The following is a 16,770-nucleotide window of genomic DNA, read 5'->3' as shown; positions in this document are numbered from 1 at the left end:
AACAGACTATTGCTGGTTAAATGCACTTGGTGTGACAGCTTCACCCTGATGTAGGCTTTAGCCAAAAAACAACCACACCATTGAGGGTTAAATGCACTTGGTCGCAGCTTGTGCTGGCGCACCACAAGACACAAAATGGCCGCCGATCACCCCAGAAAAATGTGACTGACAAACGGTCTGGGCAGCCTAAAAACAGTGAGCAATTGAGGATCAGCAGCTCAATGATCCACAGCTGCAGATCGATCAGTTAATCAAGTCCTTTGGAGGAGTTAATCTGCCTAATCTCGCCCTACTGTCGCAGCCGCAACCTCTCCCTACGCTAATCAGAGCAGAGTGACGGGCGGCGCTATGTGACTCCAGCTTAAATAGAGGCTGGGTCACATGGTGCTCTGGCCAATCACAGCCATGCCAATAGTAGGCATGGCTGTGATGGCCTCTTGGGGCAAGTAGTATGACGCTTGTTGATTGGCTGCTTTGCAGCCTTTCAAAAAGCGCCAAGAAAGCGTCACAAAAGCGCGAAGAAAGCGACGAACACCGAACCCGAACCCGGACTTTTACGAAAATGTCCGGGTTCGGGTCCGTGTCACGGACACCCCAAAATTCGGTACGAACCCGAACTATACAGTTCGAGTTCGCTCATCCCTACCTGTAACGTCTCTCCCTGCACTAAGTTCACTGTATAATGGCAGAAACCGTGCAGTAGGAGACTTTTTATAGGCCTTTGACATCACAGGGGCTGGCTATCTGCTGACTGGCTATCTGCATGACATTATGGGTGATTTCTCGTTCCTGGGCTTCTTACTTATTCTAACATGTGCAGCAGCCATTTTTAAACCACAAAGTGCAAGGAATTCGACTTCGGGACGAATCAGATTTTTCAGAAGTTCGCATAGGTTTCCACTTCATCAACTTTGGTTCACTCATCTGTAATTGTAGTTCATAATAGTGGTACATTTGAGTAAATATATATATATATTTTTTTTACATTTACTGAAAATTCTAAATTTTTATTTTCTCTGATTTGAAGGCAAATTACATTTCCCATATATCTACTTTATGTTGGCATAATTTTGTATTATTTAAAGGCTTAGAATTTTAAAAGCAATTCTTAAACTTTTTAAGACAATTTCCAAAACCCACTTTTAAAGGACCAGTTCAGTTCTGAAGTCACTTTATGGGGCTTACATAGTAGAAATCACCAATAAATGACCTATTTTAGAAACTAAACCCCTCAAGTTATTCAAAACTGATTTTACAAACTTTGTTAACCCTTTAAGTGTTCCACAAGAATGAAAGGAAAATTAAAATGAAATTTCTAAATTTTACATTTTTGGCAGATTTTTATCCATTATTTCCTGTAACACAACAAGGGTTAACGGCCAAACAAAACTCTTGGGGGTGACTTATCAAACTGGTATAAAGTAGAACTGGCTTAGTTGCCCATAACAACCAATCAGATTTCTCCTTTTGTTTTCCAAAGGAGCTGTCCAAAATAAAAGGTGGGATTTGATTGGTTGCTATGGGCAACTAAGCCAATTCTACGTTGCACCAGTTTGATAAATGACCCCCTATGTCCCATTTGAAGCCCTCCCCGGATGCACCGTACAGTAGAAACCCACAAAAAGTGACCCCATTTTGGAACCCACGGGATAAGGTGACCGTCTTATTAATTATTTTATTATTACTATATTGGGGTACATATGATTTTTTGAACACTCAATATTACACATTTTGTAAGGCAAGGTAACCCAAAAATGGCTGTTCTGGGGCAGTTTTAATTTTTAGTTTTTTACAATGTTCATCTGACAGGTTAAATCATGTGATATATTTATTGTTCTGTCCTCAGATGCTAATCCAGTTATTTCTGTGTGTGTCACTCCTGTGACAGGTCTTAGAAGGTCTGAAAGATTATCTGCACATTAGTGATCTGACAGCCTCTTTTGGTTTCACTTTGTCTGTGTGTTGCTGGTATGTCCACACCTCCTGTTCAGGTGTGAATTATGTGACCTTTACCCATCCCTATTTAGCCTGACTTTACCCATCACTCCTTGCTCTGGATAGCTTAATTTGGTTTTGGAAGAGCTGGAGTATGGTTCGTGTTGAAGTCCTGTTCATCCATCATCCTCAGAAGTTAAGTGTTCTGCTTGTTGTGTTTTTTATCCCCCCCTGGTTGTTTACTAGGCCTCAGCGAGACGCTGGTTCCTTCACCAGGTAAGGAACGGGTTGTCTCTGCCCTGTCATTACCTTTAGGGCATCCGAGGGTCACCAGGGCTTTCTAGGCTCCTGTGTATGGGCATCTCTACCATCGAGAGGTGTCCATATGGATAGGAGTTAGGGCCAGGAGCAGGGTTTTATAGGTGGTGACCCTTTTCCTTCCCTAGCGGTGAGGTCTTGTTGTCATTTAGTGTTCTCCCCTATTACATCCGTGACAGTGTGTTTACCAGTTTAGACATTGCTATTATCTGTGTTTGTATTCCATCTGTATTATATTGTATGGTAACAGCACAATCTACTGGAGGTTTGTGTATTTCGTCTAGCATGTAGTTCTGATGCATTGTGGGTAGTTCCTGTTCCTTGGTGGTCTTGTGCTTGTTTAGAAGCAGCAGCCAGCTTATGTCTGTCTGAGGAGCCACACTCTCACTTGTTTTTCTGCTCATGATTAGGGTTGAGCAAACCCGAACTGTAAAGTTCGGGTTCGTACCGAACTTTAGGGTTTTTGGAACCCGGACCCAAACTTTTCAGTACAATTTGGGGGTTTGAGTTTGGTTATAATGGCGCTTTTTGAAAGGCTGCATGGCAGCCAATCAACAAGTGTTTTACTAGTGTGCCCTTAGAAGCCGTCACAGCCATGCCTACTAATGGCATGGCTGTGATTGGCCAGTGCAGCATGTGACCCAGCCTCTATATAAGCTGGAGTCACTTAGCCCCGCATGTCACTCTGCTCTTACTAGTGTAGGGATAGGAAATAAATAATCTGTAATCACATCTCAATTTATTATTAACTCTGCGATCTACTGCGATTTTGTTTTGTTGGTGCAGTGCAACATTTTTGTACCCTGGCCTGAGCCCAGTGACACAGAAAAATATGTTTTTTCCATCTGTTAGTTAGGTGGGCGTCGGCGGCCGTTTTGTACAAGTTCAGTGCACCAGCACTGCATATGTGCCAGGGACAATAATTTAACCTTGTTCTTTTAGTTCAGTGGGCAACATATACGCATTTTTTAAGTGCACCTGCACTGCATATGTGTCAGGGGAAGGGGAAATAATATAGGGAATCCGTCTGTGAGTTCAGGGACCCAGGCTGTGACATATTCCCTTTTTTTTCTGTAGAGTACAATCCAAGTGAATCCATCTGTTAGAGTCTACATTTGCGCCCTGTACTGCATTTGTGATAGTGAAAGAAAATAATTTAAATCCATCTGTTTAATTGTGGCTGAAAAAGTCATATATTTTTTTCCATAAAGAACCTTTGCGGTTTGCTGCATTTGTGACAGTCCAAAACAAGCGTTAAATACCGCTGTTATATTCTGGTTTTTAAAAAACACCCATTTTGTGCAAGACACTACATTTGGGGCCTTTGCTGCATTTGTGACAGTCCAATACAGGCTTTATTGTTGTTAAATTCTGGTTTAAAAAAAACACCCATTTTGTGCAAGACACTAGATTTGCGGCATTTGCTGCATTTGTGACAGTCCAATACAGGCTTTAAATATTGTTGTTATATTCTGGTATAAAAAAAAACACTCATTTTGTGCAAGACACTACATTTAGGGTCTTTGCTGCATTTGTGACCGTTCAATACAAGCGTTAAATACCGCTGTTATATTCTGGGTTTTAAAAAAACACAATTTTGTGCAAGACACTAGATTTGCAGCCTTTGCTGCATTTGTGACAGTCCAATACAAGCGTTAAATACCGTAGTTATATTCTGGTATTAAAAAAAACACCCATTTTGTGCAAGACACTACATTTGGGGCCTTTGCTGCATTTGTGACAGTCCAACAGTCCAATACAAGCGTTAAATACCGCTGTTATATTCTGGTTTTAAAAAAAATACCTATTTTGTGCAAGACAATGCAGGATTTAAATATGACAGTCCAATACAGGCTTTAAATATTGTTGTTATATTCTGGTTTTAAAAAAAACACCCATTTTGTGCAAGACACTAGATTTGCGGCCTTTGCTGCATTTGCGATAGTCCAATCCAAGCTTTAAATACTGCAGTTATATTCTGGTTTTAAAAAAACACCCATTTTGTGCAAGTCACTAGATTTGCGGCATTTGCTACATTTGTGACAGTCCAATACAGGCTTTAAATATTGTTGTTACATTCAGGTTTTAAAAAAAAAACACCCATTTTGTGCAAGACACTAGATTTGCAGCATTTGCTGCATTTGTGACAGTCCAATACAGGCTTTAAATATTGTTGTTATATTCTGGATAAAAAAAAACACCCATTTTGTGCAAGACACTACATTTAGGGTCTTTGCTGCATTTGTGACAGTTCAATACAAGCTTTAAATGCCGCTGTTGTATTCTAGTTTTAAAACGACATCCATTTTGTGCAAGACACTAGATTTGCGGCCTTTGCTGCATTTGTGACAGTCCAATACAAGCGCTATATACTGCTGTTATATTCAGGTTTAAAAAAAAAAAACACCCATTTTGTGCAAGACACTGCATTTTGGGCCTTTGCTGAATTTGTGACAGTCCAATACAAGTGTTAAATACCGCTGTTATATTCTGGTTTATATATAACAGTGGTATTTAAAGCAGTTATATTTATTGATGACCTATCCTCAGGATAGGTCATCAATATCAGATCGGCTGGGGTCCGACACCCGGCCCCCCCGCCGATTAGCTGTTTGAAGAGGAAGCACTCGCCGTGCCAGCGATGCCTCCTCTTCATTGTTTACCTTCTCGCCGTTGCATCTGCAGCAGTGAGCAGGTGTAATTACACCTAACTGTCCCATTCATTACTATGGGACAGATCGCTTCTATACCCTTGTAATTACACCTGCTCACCGCTGCAGATGCAACGGCAAGAAGGTAAACAATGTAAAGGAGGCAGCGCTCCTCTGATCGGTGGGGGTGCCGGGTGTCGGAACCCACCCGATCTGATATGGTAAGGATAGGTCATCAATAAATATAACTCGGACAACCCCTTTAACTCCTTAAGGACCAGGCTCATTTTCACCTTCAGGACCAGTCCATTTTTTGCAAATCTGACCAGTGTCACTTTATGTGGTGATAACTTAAAAACGCTGTGACTTATCCAGGCCATTTTGAGATTTGTTTTATTTTGTCACATATTGTACTTCATGACACTGGTAAAATGGAGTAAAAAAAAAAATCATTTTTATTTTAAAAAAATACAAAATTAGCAAATTTCCAAGTTTCAATTTCTCTACTTCTATAATACATATTAATACCTACAAAAATAGTTATTACTTTACATTTCCCATATGTCTACTTCATGTTAGGATCATTTTGGGAATGACATTTTATTTTTGGGGGACGTTACAAGGCTTAGACGTTTAGCAGTAAATCATAAAACAAACATTTTAACCACTTCAACCCCCCCTAGCTGAAACACCCTTAATGACCAGGCAACTTTTTACACTTCTGCACTACACTACTTTCACCGTTCATGCAACTTACCACCCAAATGAATTTTACCTCCTTTTCTTCTCACTAATAGAGCTTTCATTTGGTGGTATTTCATGATGACATTTTAACATTTTTTTTTTTATTAATTAAAATGTAATGAAATTTTTGCAAAAAAATGACATTTTTCACTTTCAGTTGTAATTTTTTTAAAAAAAAAAACGACATCCATATATAAATTTTTCGCTAAATTTATTGTTCTACATGTCTTTGATAAAAAAAATGTTTGGGTAAAAAAAAAATGGTTTGGGTAAAAGTTATAGCGTTTACAAACTATGGTACAAAAATGTGAATTTCCGCTTTTTGAAGCAGCTCTGACTTTCTGAGCACCTGTCATGTTTCCTGAGGTTCTACAATGCCCAGACAGTAGAAAAAACCCACAAATGACCCCATTTCAGAAAGTAGACACCCTAAGGTATTCGCTGATGGGCATAGTGAGTTCATAGAACTTTTTATTTTTTGTCACAAGTTAGAGGAAAATTATGATTTTTTTTTCCTTACAAAGTCTCATATTCCACTAACTTGTGACAAAAAAATAAAAACTTCCATGAACTCACTATGCCCATCATGAAATACCTTGGGGTGTCTTCTTTCCAAAATGGGGTCATTTGTGGGGTAGTTATACTGCCCTGGCATTTTAGGGGCCCAAATGTGTGGGAAGTAGTTTGAAATCAAAATCTGTAAAATATGGCCTGTGAAATCCAAAAGGTGCTCTTTGGAATGTGGGCCCCTTTGCCCACCTAGGCTGCAAAAAAGTGTCACACATCTGGTATCGCCGTACTCATAATAGGTAGGGCAATGTGTTTTGGGGTGTTTTTTTACATATACCCATGCTGGGTAAGAGAAATATTTCGGCAAAAGACAACTTTTCCCATTTTTTTTATACAAAGTTGGCATTTGACCAAGATATTTATCTCACCCAACATGGGTATATGTAAAAAGACACCCCAAAACACATTCCCCAACTTCTCCTGAGTACGGAAATACCACATGTGTGACACTTTTTTGCAGCCTAGGTGGGCAAAGGGGCCCACATCCCAAAGAGCACCTTTCGGATTTCACTGGCCATTTTTTACACATTTTGATTGCAAACTACTTCACACGCATTTGGGCCCCTAAAATGCCAGGGAAGTATAACTACCCCACAAGTGACCCCATTTTGGAAAGAAGACACCCCAAGGTATTCCGTGAGGGGCATGGCGAGTTCCTAGAATTTTTTATTTTTTGTCCCAAGTTAGTGGTGAAAGGAGCCCCTGGTTTGTCTGTGGGTGAATCACCGGCCGGACAACCACTGAAGACCAATACACGTTGATAGGTATAAAATGGTTGCTCCTTTATTTAGACATCGTAGACAATTTATAGCTTCAAACCGCAAATGAATATAGACCTGCCCTACGTTACATCCAATCAGGTAGCGAATTTCCAAGGACATCTTTATTCAAACATAGTAAAAAAAGTCATGGTAATTTCTTAGAAACAAGGTACATATGTGACGCACTTATTATTCTTAGAATTTAGATATCTTATCACCATCTTTGTCGCCCTTCGCTTTGTTCAAATATTTCGCGGAATTATCTTGGTTTATTTCGTACCAACATTTACCTGATAGAACGTCCTTCACTTTATCTAAACCCAAGGTGAACGTCAATATACAAACCCATATTGCAGTAAGTGTAAAATATATGTCTAATGCACATGTTAGATATATGCGTACAAAGGTATATATGAGTATATATGTTTCTGCAGTTATGATGTCATGCATTTAGCAATTCTCTCTCCAGGTACCTTCTTCATAAATGTGGCATTCTTTTGCAAAGCGTGCATATCTCTTTCTAGCCATGCGGTTTTGAGCTTCAGACAGCCACTTCCTGCTAGCTTGTGTTACTAGACCTTGTTGTTATAAGAATATAAAATATTTCCTTTAAAGAGGAACTCTGTATACATTAATACAAGCATATAAGGCTGAATATATATATACATGTATGTGTGGATACAGACATAATTTCCTTACAATCCCCTCTTTGATCATATGGAATTCCCATTCCATATGATCACTCCTTATACCACACACCAGTTATCTTTCTCAGAGTACTTCCCTTTTTAAGGGTGACATATTCACCTGAATCTTCTGGTGGTTTCTTACGCTTTATCAATTGAGAGGTCTTTCCTACTCCCCATATTGTGAACTTTATTAGACAATATATAAGGAGTAGGAATACCAAAGTCATCAAAATAACAATCCCTGCCTTTTTGAAGAAGTTGAAAATTCCGGAAAAGATACCTCCTGCCCAATCTCCTAATGAGTCAAAAGGGTTCCATGACCCTGGCATATTATGTAATGCCCCTTGTAATCTCTCCCTCTCCTCTTGATGACTGTTGATTATATCATAGTAATCTGGTACCTCAATGTCCTTTGTGTCTTTGGTGAAGTTGGAGAAATAAATGCAACAGATTTGTTTGTTTTCTGTTTGATCACATAGTCCAGTGACTGCCATCATCAGTCTCTCCTGTCTCTGCCTAATCACTTCCTGTTCCATCCTTATTTTTCTCATTTCTTCATTTATCATCCCCAGGTCTTTTGTGGTGATATTAACCCATCCCTCGACCAATTCCTGGAAGGCATCTAATCTTACTAGTGCCATTGCAGTTCCTGTCGGGCCTAAGATGCTCATGTAAAATTTCTCCCATGTGCTCGTCAGTGCCCTCTTTTTCCTGTGTGTGTTATGGAAAATGAGCACCCCATGGGCTGGTCCCATCTGTACTTCTTTTCCTGATTGTGCACTCATGTATGGGAAGAGTTGGACCAGAGTGCACCAACCTTTTGAACTAGGATCTTTAGGAAAAGGAATTGTAGTATGGCACCATAATCCACAACATACTACCCAGCCCTTTGGTAGACGAGGTGCTGGAATATCACTGAAGGTATTTTGCCCACTTCTTAGCCCCATTAGACACATCCATTGAACTATGTTAATAGGGTCAGTACTTCCATACCTAATGTCCGTTTTGTTTACTCGCTTCATCCCTGTTGTCTGGGCCCCCCTCGGTAGTCTGAGGCGCCTCTCCCTCTATATCCTTTCCTATCTTCATCTCTCACCTTTGGACATTCCCGCCTCCAGTGACCTAGACTCCCACAAATGAAACAGCCCTGTTTCTGATTTCTTTCTACTCTTCCCGGGTAATTTGCTTGGCCCCTACTTCTCGGACCTCTTCTATTATCCCTTCCCCGGAAGAAACCTGACATCATCATGTAATTGCTTTCCCCACCTGACAATATAGACTCCTGTTGTATGTCCTGCTGCATTAACAATGGGAATACAACCCGGGCCTCCCGCGTGGCAGGCGAGAATTCTACCACTGAACCACCAATGCTCTGAACCACTATGATCTGCTACCAATTGAAAGGAGCCCCTTCGCTTCAACCAAGAAGTTAATGGGCCTTGATTGACCTGGGGCTTATAAGATGGACATTCTGTAAGATTGTACTGAAACATTCTCTCTATTCTTTCTTCAGCATCGGCAATGGCGACTGTATTGAGCCCTTTTATGTCCACTGTTTGATTTGTAATATAGCTTTCTATGTCCAACAGTGTGAAGTTAACATCTGTGTCTGCACAGAATCTAGCATTAGCAAAATATTTAACATCCCTAGAATAATGACCATTTAAAAAACAAAAGTTTGGAGGTTCAGAATACCCTTGTATCAAGAATGGTTTGTTAGTTGTTGTGATTTGTACTGTCTCTAGATCTGTTAGGTTGATAAGGGAAGGAAGGCGCATAGGTTTTGCTAGCATTGGATAAATGTGCTCCCCTGAATGCATGTGTGAACAAACCCAACAGTCTCCTTTTCCCTCTGACTGTTGTTTACCAAATTCATGCATTAGTAGGAAATGATGTGGCACCTTACTTGGGTCTGGCCAGTTTAATGGTTCTACCTTCTCATTTGGGAGAGATGGTGTGTCTATTACCTTCTCTTTGAAAGTTGTCTTGGAGAGGAGACCTTTTTCCTGAGTTCTTTGTCTTTTTAATTCCTGTATTTTCCTCCTAGTGGCTTTATCGATTGGATTGGGTGATAGACACATGGAGGTATTCTTTGGGGACGCCCTGATAATTACGATTATAGCGTCTATTTTACATACCCCTTCCTTTTTCTGCTCATGCCAACCTACAATTTTATTCAACATTGATTGTGACAATTTATTTTCTCCTTTAGTACAACAGGCGATTCTTTTGTAATTGGACCTACTATATATATATAGATAGACCTTTTTGTTCTCTCACGTAAGGTTTCATTCACTTGTATTGGTGTGTGTGTCATAAATGCTTGCATGGTTATCACTACTATACTATAGAGAATTGCGAGGATACATATAATTGCCAAACAGTACAACAGAGATGATGGACACTTAGTGATTCCGATCCTGCGACTTGCTTTTGTTTCAGTGTCTATATCAAAAGTATGAGTTTCTTTTTCCTCTATTTCTTCAGAAAAAGATGTTGTGGAACAAGGAGACTGGGGTGGTCTGGGAAGTTTTCTTTTAGGGGGTTTTTCCTTGACAACCCTGCTCCTGTCATCCCATGTCAATACCCTCCGGAAGTAGAAAGGATTTATCCATTGTCTTCCACCATCTGACAGTTTCATTCTCTGAATCATTTGCTTACTAAACGGTTCAGGAAAGTTTTGATCTTTCAAGTCCTCAGTCTCCAGTTCATTGGTATACTCCCTGAACATAAATTCTTCCTCATACAAGTCCTGCATAGTCTTTGGATCCTCTGGACAAAGTGGTTTAGGATAGCCTCTTAGCCATCGCTCATATCTATTTTGCAGGCTTGGGGGTATGATCAAAGTCATCTCCTTTGAAGGCATCTTCTCTAAAAGACTCATGCTTGTCCGGGGAATTCCTTCTGGACTCCTTCCGGTGTCTTCTTGAGCCGGCTGGCGTGTATCCACTGTGGACTCTGGTCAGTAAGGACAGCCGTTCGAGCAACTCTTAGAACCTCAAATGGACCTTGATATATTGGACCAGTCTTGTGGCGGACAGCCAGTTGTTTCACCAGAACTTTGTCTCCGGGCAAGAATGGATGAGTTGGGTCTGTGGAAAGAGGAGGAAAGGTGACAGCAACCTTATCATGATTTTCCGAGAGTATACCTACCAAATGTTTCACGTACTGCTCCTGCAAGGCAAAAACGTTACTGTCAATATCTGGTTCCTCACGGGTATTAGGGGGTCTACCGAATAGCACTTCATAAGGTGACAACCCTGTCTGTTTATTTGGTGTCGTTCTTATTTGGTAGAGAATGGCGGGTAGAAATTTCAGCCAATCCTTCAATGTTCCTGAAGTGGCCTTTTTTAACCTATCCTTAATGGTTCGGTTCATTCTTTCCACGACTCCTGCACTTTGTGGGTGATAGACTATATTGAGCTTCCACTGGAAACCCAGAATCTTCGTCAGTTCTTGTATTAGTTTGGACTGGAAAGCAGGTCCCTGATCTGAATGAATTACCCGAGGGAGTCCATATACTGAAATCCATTGATTTATCAATGCCCTAGCTGTCACACCAGCTGTTTCTCCTGAAGTAGGTATGGCTACACACCATCCGGAGAACCTACAGACTATTACAAGGAGATATCTTATATTCCCGGGTTGCTTTGGCATGTGTGTGTAATCTATCTGCAAATCTTGCAGAGGGCCTGTAGGGGGTGGTAGATTCCCATGTCTTCCGTGTGCTTTTCCTTGAACATTATTCTGTGCACAAGTCATGCATGAGTCGACCAGATCGTCTATCAATCTCTGCAATTGGTGTGTACAGAACAGTGACTTGTAATGTTCTGATATGTATTGTTTTCCCAAATGTCCAGGACCATGAAGATAGGATATTAGGAGCGGTGCCGATGCAGTGGGAACCCCCAATATCCGATCTTTTGTCCACATACCTGTACCTGTCATCTGCAGTCCCTGAGATTTCCAGTACTTGATATCCTCACTGGTAGACTGCTTCTGTAGTTGATATACTACTGACACCCAGTTTTCACTTTCAAAATCTGTCATGAATAATAACTTACTTTCCCTTCTCGTGTCTCTCTTGGCTGCCATTTTCGCTGCTCTGTCTGCTAAATTGTTTCCCATAGCTTGATAATCTCCTTTTGCAGAGTGTCCTTTCACTTTTATCACACTTATAGCTTCTGGTAGTTGAATTGCACGTAGCAGGTGATCTATATATTTCTGATTCGCTATCTGCTTCCCATCTGCTGAGATATATCCCCTATTTTTCCATATTAATGCATAATCATGCACTGTTCCAAATGCATAGCTACTGTCAGTATAGATATTCACTTTATGTCCTGCGAATATTTCACAGGCTCTTGTGAGCGCTACCAGCTCAGCTTGTTGTGCCGAAGTTGTGACAATTGGTTCAGCTTCTATCACTTGATTTGGGAGCATGACCACTGCGTAACCTGTTTGATATGTCCTGTCATCTGGTCTTGTGCATGATCCATCCACAAAAACATCTATACTGTCAGTCTGTGGCGTGTCCTTTAAATCTTTCCTAGGTGTTGTGCATGACAAGATCACTTCATCACATCTGTGTTCAGGTATTGGGTCTACTTGTTCGTCAGAACCTTCACACTTAAGTCTCAAAAGTGTATGCAAAAATCTTATCACTGGTGAGGTGTCTGGACATGTCTTTATCACCAGGTTTGCCGTACTGAGTAATATGGTCTCATATCCGGACAGTCTCTGAGCTGTCATGTGTTGTGTGGTCATGTTTTGAAGGAGGGACAAAACTGTATGAGTGGTGAAAAGTTCCATTACATTTCCATGGACTATCTTAGTAGCATCTTTTACTGACATGGCCGCGGCTGCTAATGCTTGGAGACAGTGAGGCATTCCAAGAACTACAGGAGGTAATTTTCTCGATAGGTATGAAACTGGCCTGTTTCTTCCCCCATGTGTCTGTGTCAAAACCGCTGCATAGGTTTCTCCCGATACCACACAGTATAATTGGAATGGCTTTCCATAATCTGCCAGGGCCAAGGCTGGGGCTTGGGTCAGGGACCGAATCAATCTCTCAAAGGCTTCTACTCTGTCCTCTGTCCACTCCACTACCTTTGGTGCTTCTGTGAGTGTAGTTTTTCTTAGGATTGAATCCCAATGGGAGCAATCAGGAATCCACTGCCTACAATACACTATTGACCCTAGAAAGGACAGCATTGTAGCTTTGTCCCCTGGCCTGCTTAGGGAGGTCACTGCCTTGACTCTAGCGGGTGAGATCTTTCTCTCTCCTGCCTCTATTATGCACCCCAGATACTCTACCTGGGTACTTGCATATTGGATTTTCTTCTTCGAGGCCAGGTGTCCTTTGCTTGCCAAGTGGTCTAATAAACTCCGTGAATCTATTTCGCAGGCTTCTAACTCCGAATTGGAGAGTAAAAGGTCATCTGTGTACTGTATTAAGGTGGATCCCCTCTTTGGTTCCCAATCTTCCAATGTAGCCTTTAATACAATAGAAAAGGCTGCTGGACTATCCCCAAAACCTTGTGGGAGACGGGTCCAAGTCACCTGACCATCATCAGCCCATTGAAAAGCAAAAAGACTTTGTGCATCCCAAGCCACTGGTATGGAAAAGAACGCATTACTGAGGTCAACTACAGTGTAGTATTTGGATCCCGCAGGAATGGCCCCAAACACAGCTGTAAGGTCTGCCACCAAGGGGGGAAGTGGGATAATTGCCTTGTTTACCTTCCTTAGATCCTGTACCAATCTCCATGTGCCATTATTTTTTTTTACGGGATTTATCGGTGTATTCCAGGGACTGACAATTTTCCTAAGAATTCCCATCTGCAAGTATTTTTCAATTTGCGGCCTTATACCCTCTAACTTTTCCTCACTCAATGGGTATTGTTTCTGAAAGGTTGGCATAACCCCCTCCTTCAAACAGGGCCGGTAGGGCTCACAGTTAATCGTTCCTACTGAGTCTTTACATTTAGCCCAGATTGGATGATTTTCCAGGGACATTGGTATGCTTAAAAAGAACCCATTCATGTCACGTCTCTTTGGGTTTGTCAGGTCACATTTCATTGAGGTCGCTGTCAGTCTTCCCTTTTTGTCAAAAACTAATGAAATCTGTAATGCTGCCATTAGATCCCTTCCTAATAGGCAAACGGGGCATTCTAGCAGGACTGCAAAAGACATGTGCGTCACTAGTTCCCCCGTAAGAGTACAAACCGGGAGCGGTGCTGTCACCTTATGTATCACTGTCGTCCCATTGATACCCATAGAACTTCCTTCGGTGCATTTGTCATTAATGAAGTCTATTTTGTTTACGCTTGAAGTCGTTGCTCCGGTGTCAAGCAATAAATTAACTGTAATACCATCAATTTGCAGTATTACTTGTGGTAAAACTTGCCAATCAGTTGGAACAAAATGCATAATGAAGGACGGGACTCGTTCTGGGCACCCCTAATAGTGATTGTTCCCCCGTGGGGACGGGTGTTCATGCTCAGACCACCTCCGTAAATCTGATTGCAGATTGGGTTGTCTACTCCCCCCATCCTGTGCTGGCCAGTGTATGTTAATAAGATCTCCCTGGGGTTGTCTTCTTGTCATATCTTGCTGTCTTTCCTGTTGTGCCCCCCTCGGTAGTCTGAGGCGCCTCTCCCTCTATATCCTTTCCTATCTTCATCTCTCACCTTTGGACATTCCCGCCTCCAGTGACCTAGACTCCCACAAATGAAACAGCCCTGTTTCTGATTTCTTTCTACTCTTCCCGGGTAATTTGCTTGGCCCCTACTTCTCGGACCTCTTCTATTATCCCTTCCCCGGAAGAAACCTGACATCATCATGTAATTGCTTTCCCCACCTGACAATATAGACTCCTGTTGTATGTCCTGCTGCATTAACAATGGGAATACTCCTCCCTTTTGATTGAAAACACCAGAGGCTGAGCGTTTTGCTATGTCATCCATAAATTCTGTCACCGTTTGAGTAAGCCATTCGTTATTCACTAATTTTATTAGCTGCGTTGTCTTAGGGTCCCCATTATTCATACATGTAGTCTTGAACAATTCAGGTGCATTCATCCCTGTACTACTGTAGAGATCCAACAGTCTCTTACAGAAACTATAAAAATCCTCTTTCGGCTCTTGTTTTGTATTTAGCATTGTGTGTAAGCCTGAATCTCCTTTGTATCTTTTCATCCATTCTACTCCTATCTTATCCCAAAACTTTTTCCAAACATTGGGGCGGCCAACTTCCTGTCCTGCATCCCTAACTTCCTTTTCTGATGCCTTCTTTATTTCGTCTGTATCGATTTGGGAGCCAGTGTCTGGGTCTATGGCTGAGAGTATTATCTGAATATCCTCCATTGTTAATTGACTCCCTGCAGTATACTTCTGCAGAAACATAGCTGCTGCTCTAGGGTCCTTTTTTGGATTGGGACACATATCCTTCAGTTCTTTCATTAATCCTAAAGGAAGAGGGATATGGACTTCAGTGTCACCTACAGTGATCATGGGGAACTGTAGTTGTGTGCCTTTCTTATCCCCTTCCTCAGGTGTTATAGCGAGTTTGGAAAATTTGTCTGCCAGGGGTTGCATCACTCCAGGTACTCTAGGGGTGGAGGTTGCCAGGGGCGTTCCATGTTCTAAACTGTCTGCCTCTATCTGTGTTTCAGTTCTCCTACCGTATTCTTCCTGAGCTCTGGTTTCCCAGTCCTTTTCCACCCTCCTGTACTCCTGTCTTAGTTTTTCTATCTCGGTCAGCAGCAGGTTTTTTTTGTTAGTCACTGCTCTGGTTTTCCCACATTCTCCTCCCAGAATGCCCTTCAATTCATCCATCCTTTCCTCACTAGGAAGGTCAGTATCATCTGGGTTCTCGTGATTATACGCGATGGGAAGGACACCCTGAAGGGGAAGTTGTTTAATGTAGACTATGTCTATCTTTAGTTTATCCCTCAGTTGGGTCAACTCCTGTACATAAATGTCCATACTTTTTTTTATATTCCTTCCTCCTTTCCTGAGCCTCTTTGACTTGTGGAGCCACATCCTTTTGTTCCCTAAGTGCTGCTGCCACTATAACTGCAGTACTCAAAAGGGAATCTCTATCTCCCAAATCCGGGTACAGTCCGGTTCTCTTTTGGTTCTCACCAGAAAATAATAATAATTCTGGTGCGGTTGCTTGTTTTGGACAGGGGACCTTATCATAAGGGTCTTGCAGCATGTCCTCCGTAGAGACAGCTGGGAGTGTTGCCTTTTCTGGTTCTAATACCGTCACATCATATGCCGGTGGTTTATCTGGTAAGGAGGGCAGAATTTCTGACCATGGAACTTCTTCCTCTTTACTCACTGTCCCCTTATCCTGTTTTAAGTATATGTGATGGGTTGGTGGAAATCTCTTCCTATACTCTTTTAATGCTTTCTCCCATTTTTTAAAACATGTTTTCATATAATTTTCATCCCAGGCACCGGCTGGATAGTTATATTTAGGGTGAAGCCCCACCATTTTTCTAACCTCCTCCCAGTCCCCTTCATTGCGAGGACCTACATCGCTGATCTGCGTAATACACAGTTGCTGACTGCGGTCACAAATATTTACCCAAAATGGATCAGTTACACTAATCCCACAGGTGCCTGATACAAAATGTAACGGTGTGGGTCTGGTCTCTGGCTCACCATCCAGATCCTTTCCCACGCCGTTACCCATAATGTTTATTACGATTGACAATAAACTCTATATATATTTTAGCAGCAAACAGTGAGGTGGAAATAGCAGCGTAGAAATAGCAGCAATTAATTGTGTTAGTACTGTTGAGGATCAATTAAGCCAGCACAATCAGATTTTCCACCAGTACAATATTCTTATCACACGTGTAAAATATCTAATATGGGCAACACCATTTATGGACTTAATACACTGCAGTAATCAATGTCACCTTCCAAGTTATAACCGTACAGTTATGTTCTATAAACAATTCACTCCACAGACAATCCTAGTGAGTTAGAAACCAACATCTGCATTGAGATGTATGCGTTTCCCTCACTTTTTCCTTTGTATTATATGTATTCCTTTACATATATTCCTGGTACCTTGTTTCCTTGTTTC

At 41.5% G+C, this 16,770-nt stretch overlaps 1 protein-coding gene across 1 annotated transcript; it reads right to left on the bottom strand.

Annotated features, from left to right (window-relative positions):
* Positions 1–7,563: 7,563 nt before the first annotated feature.
* Positions 7,564–16,375, bottom strand: LOC122919704. Its single transcript, XM_044268888.1, has 2 exons — positions 14,559–16,375; positions 7,564–8,962 (listed from the first exon to the last, which is right to left on the bottom strand). The coding sequence occupies exons 1-2, from the start codon at positions 15,711–15,713 to the stop codon at positions 8,687–8,689; spliced, it is 1,431 nt and encodes a 476-aa protein (XP_044124823.1). The 5' UTR covers positions 15,714–16,375; the 3' UTR covers positions 7,564–8,686.
* Between the last annotated feature and the right edge of the window lie 395 nt (positions 16,376–16,770).

Source organism: Bufo gargarizans, chromosome 1, assembly GCF_014858855.1.
Source record: "Bufo gargarizans isolate SCDJY-AF-19 chromosome 1, ASM1485885v1, whole genome shotgun sequence".
Lineage (NCBI taxonomy): Eukaryota > Metazoa > Chordata > Amphibia > Anura > Bufonidae > Bufo > Bufo gargarizans.
Note: the sequence above shows the minus strand (reverse complement) of the source record. Positions and strands in the feature narration are given on the sequence as shown.